A 13,523-nucleotide genomic window follows, 5' to 3' on the forward strand; every position below is an offset into this window, starting at 1 on the left:
ATATAGGTTAAACCTATAACTCACCAACATTTTTGTTGACGTTTTAAGCATGTTTATTCTCAGGTGATTATTAAGAGCTTCCGCTGTTGCATACTTAAATAAGGACGAGATTTGGAGTCCATGCTTGTATGATATTGTGTAAAAACTGCATTCAAGAAACTTATTTTGTTGTAACATATTTGTATTGTAAACCATTATGTAATGGTCGTGTGTAAACAGGATATTTTAGATTATCATTATTTGATGATCTACGTAAAGCTTTTTAAACCTTTATTTATGAAATAAAGGTTATGGTTTGTTTTAAAAATGAATGCAGTCTTTGAAAAACGTCTCATATAGAGGTCAAAACCTCGCAACGAAATCAATTAATATAGAACGTTTTTAATCAATAAGAACGGGACATTTCAGTTTGACCTTGTAATGATCCTGTTCTTGATGAACCGTACACGATGGTTTTGTACGGGGCGTCACATCATTACCACTACAAACTCCATCACGCCATCACGTTTGCCAAATCAGCTAGGGGTGTTCATCGGTTCGATTTTTGATTTGTTCGATTAATTCGGTTCGGTGTATTCGGTTTTGAAATTTTTTTGGGCAAAAACGAAAACCGAATTCATAGTTAAAACCGAACCAAACCAAAAACCGAATTCGAATTCGGATTCGGTTCGGTTTTCGGTTAAAACCGAATATTATGAAAAAACTGAGAACGATGGTAGTTTAATTGTGGCGTTAGTGATGTCTTAGTTATTTATATCCTAACACAATGACGTACTATTAAATTATCAAGAATTCGATGATTTATTAATATTTACAGCTTAATTATGACGTTTAGTGCTTTTGTTATTAAGAAGAAGAACATAATCATTTGAGTAACATAATTATAATGTGAGCTACCAAATCGTCATATGGTGAGAACATATTTTATTGATTGGATCATAATGACGTTAAAACACAAATATACAAATTAAATATATAAAAATTTTGAATTTGGTTTTCGGTTAAACCGAATTCAGAATTTTCAAAACCGAAAACCGAACCTAAAACCAAATTTAAATTCGGTTTTAGTTTGACTTGATCCGAAAACCGTTTTCAAATTAGGTTTGGTTTATTTCCGGTTTGGTTTCGGTTTGGTTTTCGGGTTCCACGGTTTCAAACCAAATACTGACCACCCTTAAAATCAGCACTATACTTCATAAAAACACCTCATCGCGCCTTATCACCCCGTCACCATTAATAATGGTCTCTAAGTAGGTAAAATTATCGTTGGACAGTAAATTAGTTGGCTCACATTTATTATGTTGACTAAGGTCAATATATGTTTTTGGCATGGTCTATTTTGATACATGATACACTATTGGATAATAGTCTTTGCTAACTATTTGAAGAAAATGTTTGGTTCTATACGTAGGAAATGAAGAAAATGTTTGGTTCTATACGTAGGAAAGTTAAATACAGGAGTTTCATTCGCATTAATTTGCTTTACTCATGTGTGGCTAAGAGTTGATCAGACGTGCATATAGAAGGTGGTGTATAAATAGGTGCTTATGTAGGAGAGAAAGCATCGCAAAGGAAAAGCATAGTTGATCAGCAACATCAACAAACTCCGTATGTTTTTGGGAGTTAATAGTTATCTTTATAAGGATTATAATTTGTAAAACATTGACGAGAAACTTAGATTTTATCCTAAAAAATAAGAGGTTTGGGTTTAGGTTTAACTCATGGTAATATTTCTTATACCGGAATCTTTTATTTTATAAAAATAAAGGAAACTCTTGGAATGGACATAGTTAGAGTTTCGTCAAACCACGTAAATGGCTTTGTCTATCCCTTACTTATATTGTTTTCTATTATTTCTCACAACTTTCATATGCATTGTACAACTCACCATTCAACTCTAAATAGTACCACAAAGACTTGAAAAGATAGTGATGGTAAAGTTAGTATTAAAATCTTAATCACTTTCATCAAAAAGATTCAGTTTACATATATAAACCCTCTAATACATTATTAAAGAAAACCTCTATGCATCTTAACCTTCTCTCCCCAAAACAAAAAGTTGATATATTTCACAAAGAAATGAAGTAATCACACTAATACTACACTGTTAGGAAGATGTTCAACACTAAACTATCAAGAAATCGCCTTTGCTATCTAAGAACCCTAGATCCGGCCACTGTAGAATTTGTATGATTCAATGATTCGTTTTCTGGTGGCGGTCTAACGTACTTTCCGATCACTTTCTGGTGCGTTCGATTCTTGATTCTGTTAATCTTTTCTCGTGTTTTTTGCTTCTTTGTTTCTTTATCTTTTCTCATTTGAATTCTTTCTGATTCATATATTCCTTGCCAGAACACCTCACCGGTTAAAGGCCATAACCACCGCCTTTTTGGGTGGTCAGAGTCGGCCTCCTCAGCCAGATCTTCATCCATGGCCTTGAGTGTGTTGTAATCGAACCATTTGATCCACATTTTGCCTTTTCGTTTTTTAAAATCGTGCTGTTCTTGCATTGTTCCAGTTTCGGGATTTATGTACACCATTCTTCTGGCGCTATGATATGCCCATACGTTTACAAGAACCTCTAGAACCCTCGAGTAGCAATGCTTGTCCTGCCAGCAAACCAGGTTGTAATAATTAGAGGTGGTTAAATGGGCGGGTTGGGTAACAACTAACAAATACTTTTGTGGGTTGGTTCAGGGGACGAATCACAGATACTTTTTGGTCTTCGGTGAATCTTGAGTACTAATTTTGACCAATTAAACCCACTCACACTGTTTCCAATTTGGCAATTTACCTTACTATTAGGCAAAGTATAACCCAAAATGACCCCTTTTGGGCCAAAAAATTGAACATAACTTGTGTACAATTGAAGATGAACTTACCTTGGCCAAACTTAGACAGCAGAAACTACTTTGATGATGTTCTTCGTAAACTTGGGCATCTAATGCGTCCACAAACATCCTACAAATATCATGTAAACATTAAAAACCGAATTACTATTTCTTTGTATAAATTCGCTAATCCATAAAAATAAAAAATAAATCTATACCTTGAAAACATCACGAACTCGAGAAAAGATTTGGTTGGCATGGCCCAGCTATTCATAACGGACCATGTGTCTCCATCTATAGGCATTGAAGGGACAACAGTCGAGTTATCCTTAATCCCATAAATTTTCTTGAAAGCTTCTGAAAATGCAAACCTTGTAGAAATCATACATAAGAATGTAAGATTAAATCAAACCTTATCTTTCGAAGAAAAATACGTTGTTTCAAATGAAAGTAACAGAACCTTACTTGCAATTGCCGGCATTTATTGAATCGCAAAAGGACCAGAAATCAAGTTTTTTAGGGTTTCTTGGATCTTTATCCATACCAACCCAAAAGTAGACAGCGTCACCGTATTTTTGATCTTCAATGGCTTCAAGTAAACTACTCTCAGCAACTTTTGACAAAGATACCTGCTATTTTGTCAAAAGTTAAATACTGCAATTATTAAACAAATTTCTCGGTGGTATAAGAAATTAGGTATAGTGGTTTAAAAAAGGTATTAATTAAAGATATAAACTTGCCTTCCTAGCTGTAGCTCTCCATGATGAAAACCCAATCCAAGCGTTCTTGTGTATTCGGTCAATACGGTTAGCAATCGCAAAAAATGCTCCAAAATCACCAAGAACGTCACGATAATAAGGTGTGTTTAGAACAGGAAGGCGAGAAGGTGCATCAATGTCATCTCGTCTTGGTCTTCTTCCTTTTGTGGACTACAGTATCATTATAAAAACAAATGTAAGCTTTAATCTACTACTTGATCATGGTTTATTATTTTAGACCATTAAGAATATATATATATATATATATATATATATATATATATATATATATATATATATATATATATATATATATATATATATATATATATATATATATATATATATATATGATAAAAGCTATTAAAAAAACATAACTACGCCTAATATAATTATAACTAAACCTATATACAAAGTGTAGAAGTCTTGACTCTTGATATATTTGCAATGAGAGTGATTCGACTTACAAGTCCAATACCACGATATAGTGAGTTAAGGTGTAGAAAAGGCCAAGATCCTTGACCAAAGAACGGTTCATAGATGCATAACGGTTGACCTGTCCTTTCGAGTTCTCCGTCTTCCCTCTCATGCAAATCGTTCCTACTCCGATCAACTTTCTTCGCGTTTTTGTATACTTCCTCCCATGTTCCCCTCGATTGTTCACTTCTATCCCTCACCTGCAATAAATCGCAAACAAATATCAGACCTCAAAAGTCCTTATTACGTCAGACAGCAGGTGTAATTTGTATGTGTATGTAAGATTAATGAGTGTAAAAAACCTAATAAACATTAGAGTAAATTACACCGATAGTCCTTGTGGTTTACATGAAATTACATCAAACATCCTTATCTTTGAATATTACAGCGACAGCCCCTCTGGTTTTCATTAAATTACACCAATCGACCTTATCTTTTGAAAATTACACTAATCGTCCCAGACTTACCTAAAAGTGTACATTGATGGTCCTATTAATGCACATCTTGAATAAGTCAGGAACCATGTACACTTTTATATAAGTCAGGGACGATCAGTGTAATTTCATTAAAACCATAGGGACGATTGTTATAATTTCAAAAGATAAGGACTGTTGGTGTAACTTCATGTAAACCACAATGACTATTTTATATAACTATTACCACTAGAAATTACTATAATATACTGTACCTCATAATCTTCTCTCATTTTTTTAGCTTTCATCATCTGGTCTCTTTTTTCTTCTTCCCATAAACTGTAAACAAACGTGTCATTGGCTGGGATAGCGTTCGAACTCTTTTCTTTCAACGTACGATTCCATCTATCTTCAACCGCTTTTAAAAAACGGTGAGTCCTAAAAGTTCTATTTACATAACTACGATCTGCAATAGCATCAAACAGATGCCATTGCCACTCTGTTTTAATTTCAGTAGAAACTTCCGATATTGCCCTTGGAGATGTAACTTCTGAAGGAAGATTCATAACGTTTTCTATCAACAAAGCGTACACTTTAACCGATTCAAACGCCATCATGTTTTTAGCTGTATATTTGCCTGTGGACGCAACGGTACGAGCTAATGATGATAGTTTTCCTTCAGACACCAGTTTCAGAATTATCCGTGTTAAATCTTTTATATTTTCCTTTGCAAAAAGGTATCCGTTTGCCCCGTCATCAATCTGATACATATTATTAAACTGTTATTAGTATTTATACCTTGACTTTTTAAGTCAAAGGATGAGAGATTGTAACTTACATGTTTCTTGATTATTGATAGGTCCGGAACGATTATCGGTTTCTCGAGGCACATCGCTCTAATTAGAATATCGGGAAAAGATTGTTCTTCGAGGAATGAACCGTATAATACAACGTCCATTATGCTTAGAACATCATCATCATCTTCATCAACGACAACATGCTTCACAGTATCCTTTTCATAATTAAGATTTGAAGCAATTTCCTACAACAAATGACATCTAACATAAAGTTGGTTGAATATAGAATCTATAACAACCAATTATCTAGTCCATACGTAATTATTAGTTTGAATGTTGGAAGTGATTATGAATAGACATAACAACTTTACCTCCATGGCTACTCTGTAATTACCAGTCCAATCGTGACTCAAGATTACGATCTTGAGACGAGGACTTGAATCGTCATCAATAGGAAATCGTGCCAAAAGTGGCTGCAAAGCCTTTAAAACGAGAGCATGTTCGACCCACATTCCTTTGTATAGTAGCTCACTACCCACAATTCCAACTACAAAATCATTTTCCCCGATATTCATATTAGACCGCACATTTTGATTGTGAACAATCGCTGTGTTATCGACATCGCACACTTCAGAAGGAGATCCAGGTACAACAAAGTAGTTTCCAGTATCAAATGCTGCATACAACATCTGTAAACAAGTAGAATCAAAGAAAAAAACAGAGATTTATGAGCTAACAAATATATAATTTGAAGGTAAAAGTTAAAATGTCCAATGACTAATACATACCGGTAGGGCGTAATTTGGGAAAACGACAACGGTAGACCGATTAAAAGTTGCTTTCCAATCGTCAATCAGGTCAACTTGGCCACTCGTGACGTATCTCATGGCATGTGTAGCAAGAAACTTTTCATGAACAGTCCATATAAGAGATACGGATTTGAACGGTTCCTGCATAAGGCTGTAGCAACTAAATTCAGATTTTTGTATCGAGTGAGCAAAAAGCGACCATAATTATGTTCACGTACCTCGAAATGAAATCTTTCGCAGCAAGAGAATTAACGAGTACACCATCATAGCTGCAGGGGCAAACACAAAGTTTAAGGGCATGATATTTAATGTATCTTTGTACTTAATTCAGTACGTATAAGCTATGAACCTAAGTTTACCCGTTTTGTTATACTTAGTTCAAAACATCCTTAACTTATTTATTAAAGTAAAAAATGAACCCAAGCTGTGGTGTTTTAGTTGTGCTTTTGACAAAAAAAAATGTACCTACTTACGAAGAGAGTATACCAATACAATATTTCGTGATTAAAATCTAACGCATAACAAAAACATACTTTAACCAGTCGATCGCAATGGCAGTTTTATCACTGGCATACACAATATTGACTGGAACTCCAATAGTTTTCCAAATAGAATGGACAGGCCCGTCTTCAAGTGAGTAAACCTGCATTAGTAGTGAAACATGCCAATGGTTCAATAAAATTTCTAATACAAATGTGGTTGGGTGTGGATCCGGGTCAGATTCGGTCGGATCCGGGTAGCAGTTTAAATGGGTGGGTTCAGTGTTAGCCGGGTTCATGTTACCTCACAAGAACACTAGTTCTTAATCGAAAACGCACCCAATAATATCATAATGTTAACCATGTGTACCCTGTATTCCAGTTCAAGGCAATTTTTAGCCTTCGGATGTACAACTCAGCTCAATTTTTGACTTGCACACAAGGTTAATACCAGATGTATAATGTGAAGCAATCCCTTAATCGAACCACTTGTTTAGCATACGGTGTGCCAATATGATTACATTACAATTACCTTCTAATTTATTTAATTGCTTATGATAAGCCACACACACAGATGAACCGAGTAACAACTGTAGCAGATCATACTAATTGTACCACATATATATACAGGATTATAGAAATCTACTGATAAGGCTTCAATCTAATGAAACAACTAAGGTTAAAAGAAGCACCTCAAATTCATAGCCAAATTCCTTCAGAGCAACTGCAACAGTGACCATCAATATCTGCTGTGAGTCAGGCAACAGATCTGCAAAAACCTACATATGGAAACTAATAAACATAAATACTGCACCTAAAATGAACACCACTAAAAAGATGGCCTACAGCTTTGATGTTTTCAGACTTATACCAAACACAAAACTCAAAATTAATAACAATATAACAATATTAACATTAATTGATAATTAATATAGGAGTATTATAATTAATAATTAAAATACTCACCAAAGCAAGCTGAGGCTTTCTATTTCCAAACCTCATTACTGTTCTTGAACCACCAAAAGACACATTTTTATTTTTTTCACTTTGGAATTTCATCAAAAGGTTGGTGGGCATAAACTTGACATCTTCACCAAAATCCAAACCACTAATTTCATTTAATAAGTTCTTAAAATCCACATCAATGATATTATCATCTCTCCCTTTCAAGAATTCACCACCAGCTTTATCCTCCATTGAAAGAGGCAAAAACAATTGAAACAAAAACATAAAAAAGATGAATACAGCCAAAGCAGAAATCCATTGCAAGTAATTGATCTTCTTCAGTATCATAAATCTTGAAAGTCTTGATCTGGGTCTTTGAACATACGAGTTATTATTATTATTACTGTTGATTTTGTCATTCTTTGGTGAATATTTAAGTAATGAATCTCTTTGTAACGGAATCACTGGACTGAGAGAACCCATTTACATTCCCATCAAATATGATAAAACCCAAATCGCAAATCTAACAATAGCCCAAAAAAGATATCAAAAGATGAAATCTTTATACTTTATTGATGAGTAATCAACGTTTTCTTGAAAATAGAGATAAAGGGGTTGTTCTTGAGCTAAGAATGGGATCAGGTATTAGTATGAGGAAATCTAAGTGGGGAAGAATGAGTGAGGTATGGCAGGGAGTAATTGTTTTGTTCTATATTTTATTTAATTTAATTGCTATTTATTTATTTATTATTTTTGTATAAAGAAATCAACAGATCCTGTGAACTCTTTCTTTCTTTCAAGAGAGAAAATAGGAGAAATTTTATTTTATTTTATTTTTTTTTAGCAAGAGAAGAGAAATAAGGAGATTGAAATTTTGGTGTATTTGTTAGCGGTGGGATACTGGAAATTGCTTTAAATTTGAGAGTCAAAGGTCAACTCTGGTTCTGGCTTGTACTTGATTTAATCTTCCGAGAGCGATTACGAGTAAATCTAGGTATTCAATTTTGATTTTTCATTTTCCTTTTCAAGTAAATGACGTGATTATCCCAAATCCCAAATAAAAATCGTACCCCATATATACGTATTTATTTAAGTGTTATCTTTTATGCATAATAATTTTAAGAGTTAATTATATCATCATTGGTCCTTGTGATTTATTTCAAATTATACTGGTGATCTTTTTTTTTAAAATTACATCGGTAGTCCCTGAGGTTTGATAAACGCAACGCATTGGTCCTGAACCTAACGCCATGTTATTAGTTAACGAGACAAATTAACCGACGTTAAATTTAGGATCAGTGTTACGCATTTATCAAACCCCATGGACTAGTAGTTTAATTTTCTCATCTTCATCCTCATCATCTCAAAGTTATAAACCCTAATTATATAAACCTCCATCTTCATCAACCTAATTAAATAACCTTAATTTTATAAACATTCATCTTCATCACTTTAATTACAATAACTCTAATTTTATAAATATTCATCGTCATAATAATCCTAATTATAATAACCCTAATTTCATAAACATTCATCTTTATCATTTACTACATTTATTTCCTTTGACATTGTAATCACAATATAATCTGTCTCGTTGCCAACGTAGATCATCTTTCGTACTTCAACTATTTTGTCTTACAAATAAAAAACGATAGATGAAATTGGTGTTTGATAATTAGTACGATTATGAATATGAATAATAGATGATTCAGATGATTGTTGGATTATATATTGCTGAATAATTGTGATGGTCGTTGGGTGGCGAGATTGGAACATATGTAACAGGTAACCATTGTAAGTGCAAATATTAAATTCAAACCATTTTTTTAAATACGATTTTAATATTTTATATGTAATTTTTAAAGAAGATATGAATTTCTTTTAACTGTTGTTTTGATATTAGAAATAAAATGGGTATACTGAACTGGATTTAAAATTCTTGTCTAGATTAAAATGAATGATTCAGTGATTGTATTTGAGATGATGATGAAAATTTATAGAATTGAGTTATTGTAGCTAGGATGATGAAGATGATGTTTTATAAAATTAGGGTTTGTAATTTTTAGATGATGGAGATGAAGGTGAGAAAAGGGGAGAAACGTATACTGGTAGTCTTTGTTGTTTGATAAATGTAAGACGCTAGTTCAAAACTTAACGTTAGTTAATTTGTTCCGTTAACTAAATACATGACATTAAGTTTAGGCCCATCGACGTGCATTTATCAAACCACAGGGGCTAACCGTATAACTTTATGAAGTTAAGGACTACTGGTATAACTTTAGCTAAACTACAAGGACCAATTGTATAATAAACTCTAATTTTTATTTAATTTTGTATGTGTGTTATGAAAATATGGAATATGATTACGATGAATAAGCTTAAGCTTATATTATATATTATGTGATTAAGATTATATATAATCTAACTTTAAGCCAATGTAGAGAAGTCTATAAATTTTAATATCCTATTTCTAAAAGAGTACGTTATTTTATCCCTTCACGAGCAATGATTCTGATTATATGTATAATATATGATGCCAAGAATATTATAAATATTTTCATATTTTTATATGACACATGTATTTATGTTATATATGGATATGAATATATGATCATCATAAAAAACTTTTCTTATCTTAGTATTCATTAAATTGGAATATGTACATGTATACATCGAAGCTACTTTCTATACTATAGTAGGATAGGATGGCAATATGGCAATTAACATTCGACATGATGATTCATCGGATCCGTTTAAATTGGATAGGGATAATTCAAGTGATTGTATATTAAATATAGATACTAGTTAAAGACCCGCGATTTCGCGAGATTTTTGAAAGTTGAAATCATTTATTAATATCATATTATATTGTATTTGGAAGGTGTTGAGTTTATACATGCTTCCGTTAACATCAAAACTTGAACAAGTTCTTGGATCGGAAGCGGGTTCAAAATTGGTTAATGAATTCGTTTCATTCAAAACTCCTGTCATGTATCAATTCACCAACTCATTGCTTCTTTCAATACAAGTAACTAAATTCAATTATGTGCATCAAATAATTTGTGATGTTTGAAATGATATAGGTGTAGAGACAGAGCTATTTGTTATGAATTACTGTATAATTTTTTACACAACAATAAGCGTCGACAAAACCCAATAGCTCATATTGAATACAATTAACGTGAATCATATATTAGTCACATTCACGCGTCATCGTGACTACTAAGTTAATTGTTCGTGGGAATGTTCAGATGATAAAGTTATTGTGCAAAAGCTAGTAGAAGGTAGAACCGAACACAAACTATAGATTACATGTATTGGTTACATTACTTTTAAAAACCCATTAAATATTCAACATGATTTAAGATTAGTTAAATCATACCTTAAAATGATAGTGAAAATGCATCACATATTACAGATTTAATTAGCAAAACCAATGTACAGATTACAGACCTCATATGATAATATTAGGTAACCCTAACCTAAACCTTAAACTCTATAATTTAAACCATAAAATCTAAACCTTACACCCTAAAATCTAAACCCTACACCTTAAACCCTAAACTCTTTTAAATCCTTTGAATTAAAAACTAAATCTAAACCCTAACCATAAACCCAAAGCCCCAAAATCTAAACCCTAAAATCTAATCTTAAACCCTAAATCTAAACCCAAAAACCTAAAATTTAAACCCTAAACCCTAAATATAAACCCTAAACCCTAAATCTAAACCCAAAACTCTAAACCTAAACTTTAAACCCTACACCCTAATTATAAACCCTAAACACTAAGATAAACCCTAAAAACACTAAACCCTAAGCCCTAAAATATAAACCCTAAGCCGTAGAATCCAAACTTTAAACCTAAACCATAAACCCTAAATCTAAACCCAAAACCCTACACCCTAGAATCTAAACCCTAAACTCTAACCTAAACCCTAAACCCTAAATCTAAACCTAAAACCCTAAACCTGAACTCTAAACCCTAAATCAAAACCCTAACCTAAACTCTAAATCTAAGCTTAAAACCCTAAACCTAAACTCTAAACCCTGAATCTAAACCCTAAACCCTCAAAACTCTAAATCCTAACCCTAAACCCTAAGCCCTAAAATATAAACCTTAAACCCTAGATACTAATCCGTAAACCTAAACCCTACACCCTACAATAACCCTAAATCTAAACCCAAAATCCCACACCCTAGAATCTAAACCCTAAACCTAAACTCTAAATCCTAAAATCTAAACCCTAAATCTAAACCCTAAACCCTAACCTAAACCATAAATCTAAACCCAAAACTCTAAATCTTACACCCTAAATCTAAACCCTAACCTAAACCCTAAAAACTCTATACCCTAACCCTAAACCCTAAGCCCTAAAATATAAACCTTAGAATCTAAAAAGTCTATTTAGACGTGTTTTTCAACACGTCTAGATCTTACATGTCTAATTGAGAAATCTTATATAGACCGGTTCCCTAACCGGTCTTGATAACCATATAAAGACTGTTTGCGTTGGTAGATGGCGCTAGTTCAAAATACATATAGAGCGGTTATATAACACTACAACCGGTCTAATAGTATAATTCACCATTCCAGGAGCAATACAACTAAATTTGGCTTTTGCATTATTAAATCACACCACAAACGTAATAACGATCAAAACTTAACTATACTGAACTTTAACAATGAACTTTAATATACATACTAACAATTTCTATAGGTGCATATTATATAATCATTCTTCCAATTAATCAAATACACATAAGCCAATGAATATAAAGTAACATTGATTCTGCTACAACAAAACTGATATTCGATTATAATGATGTACTACTACTCGATCATGAACCTTTTAGAAGAACTATATTGCACTAGAAGTGATAAAGGATTATCAATATCCAATATTGTTCACCATCAAAGTAAGTCATTCGAATATCACAACAGCTGGAAATTACCTGCCGAGATTGTTAGAATACAAAAAGAATTAGGTAGGCAATACTGGTTAAAAAAACATAAAAGGTAATCTGAAGTTTATACCTTTGAAGGCCTTAATAATGCATACTGATACTTGAGATGATGGCTCGGTATCATCTGTAGTGACCCGAACTTTTCCATGTTTATATATATTAAATGAAATTGATATTTACATGATTAAGTGTTTTTAACATGTTAAGCAATCAAACTTGTTAAGACTTGATTAATTGAAATAGGTTTCATATAGACAATTGACCACCCAAGTTGATCGGTGATTCACGAACGTTAAAACTTGTAAAAACTATATGATGACATATATATGGTTATATATATAGTTAACATGATATTATGATAAGTAAGTATCTCATTAGGTATTTTAACAATGAGTTATATACATAAAAATGAGACTATTGAATTTAAGAAACTCGAAAACGATATATATAATGATTATCGTTATAACAACGTCTTACTAAGCTGATAGGTCAGATCATGTTGAGATTGAGAGAAAAGATAAGATAGAGTGAGATTCGGTATATAGGAAGAAGACTCGGTATGAAAGAGAATCGGTAAAATTACATTCCACAGCTTCTAGAACTCGGTTACAATACAATGGCTATCTAATTAGGACTAGTTAGGTTCCTTATATAGCCCTCTTCTAAGAAACCTTCATTTAAAGCTTAATTCACATTAACACTATACAACTTCGGGGTCCTAACAATCTCCCCCTTAGTGTTAAATGTGAACTTTACAATATAATCCTATTGTGAAATCTTGAGAGGTCCAAACGTTAGTTTCCATCGTGAGCCATCTGGTTTTGAAACTTCTACTTGATTTTCTGAAATTTGCTTAGAAGTTTTCCAGACTCCCCACGCTTTCCTTGGATCTCCCTCATGTAATGGATATTCATCCATTTCCTTGAAATACCTTCTCTTTCTCTGGCCACGAAGAATCTCAAATTGTCTTGTACGGATTTTGAGCTTTAAACAATCTCTGATATGCTTTATAAACTCTCCAAGACCCATTTTTGTATCAAAGTCATCAA

The 13,523-nt window shown here is 32.7% G+C and overlaps 1 protein-coding gene across 1 annotated transcript; it reads right to left on the reverse strand.

The window, feature by feature from the left end:
* Positions 1-1,946: 1,946 nt before the first annotated feature.
* LOC139844769 (uncharacterized) lies at positions 1,947-8,356 on the reverse strand. The gene is made up of 14 exons (XM_071834994.1): positions 7,531-8,356; positions 7,257-7,343; positions 6,619-6,728; positions 6,304-6,354; positions 6,065-6,236; positions 5,648-5,965; positions 5,318-5,521; positions 4,755-5,240; positions 4,057-4,266; positions 3,572-3,760; positions 3,297-3,460; positions 3,050-3,202; positions 2,883-2,961; positions 1,947-2,609 (listed from the first exon to the last, which is right to left on the reverse strand). Exons 1-14 carry the CDS (start codon positions 7,990-7,992, stop codon positions 2,151-2,153), a joined length of 3,144 nt encoding a protein of 1,047 aa, XP_071691095.1. The 5' UTR covers positions 7,993-8,356; the 3' UTR covers positions 1,947-2,150.
* Between the last annotated feature and the right edge of the window lie 5,167 nt (positions 8,357-13,523).

This window comes from Rutidosis leptorrhynchoides, chromosome 4 (genome assembly GCF_046630445.1).
Source record: "Rutidosis leptorrhynchoides isolate AG116_Rl617_1_P2 chromosome 4, CSIRO_AGI_Rlap_v1, whole genome shotgun sequence".
Taxonomy (NCBI): domain Eukaryota; kingdom Viridiplantae; phylum Streptophyta; class Magnoliopsida; order Asterales; family Asteraceae; genus Rutidosis; species Rutidosis leptorrhynchoides.

Bases quoted from the DNA above. Each gene is read 5' to 3' on its own strand.
- LOC139844769 (XM_071834994.1), bottom strand. From the start codon at position 7,992: ATGGGTTCTCTCAGTCCAGTGATTCCGTTACAAAGAGATTCATTACTT. The intron at 4,267-4,754 runs GTACAGTATATT...GATTTATTGCAG, and splicing joins AAATGAGAGAAGATTATGAG to GTGAGGGATAGAAGTGAACA. The intron at 2,962-3,049 runs GTATAGATTTAT...TGATATTTGTAG, and splicing joins GAGTTCGTGATGTTTTCAAG to GATGTTTGTGGACGCATTAG.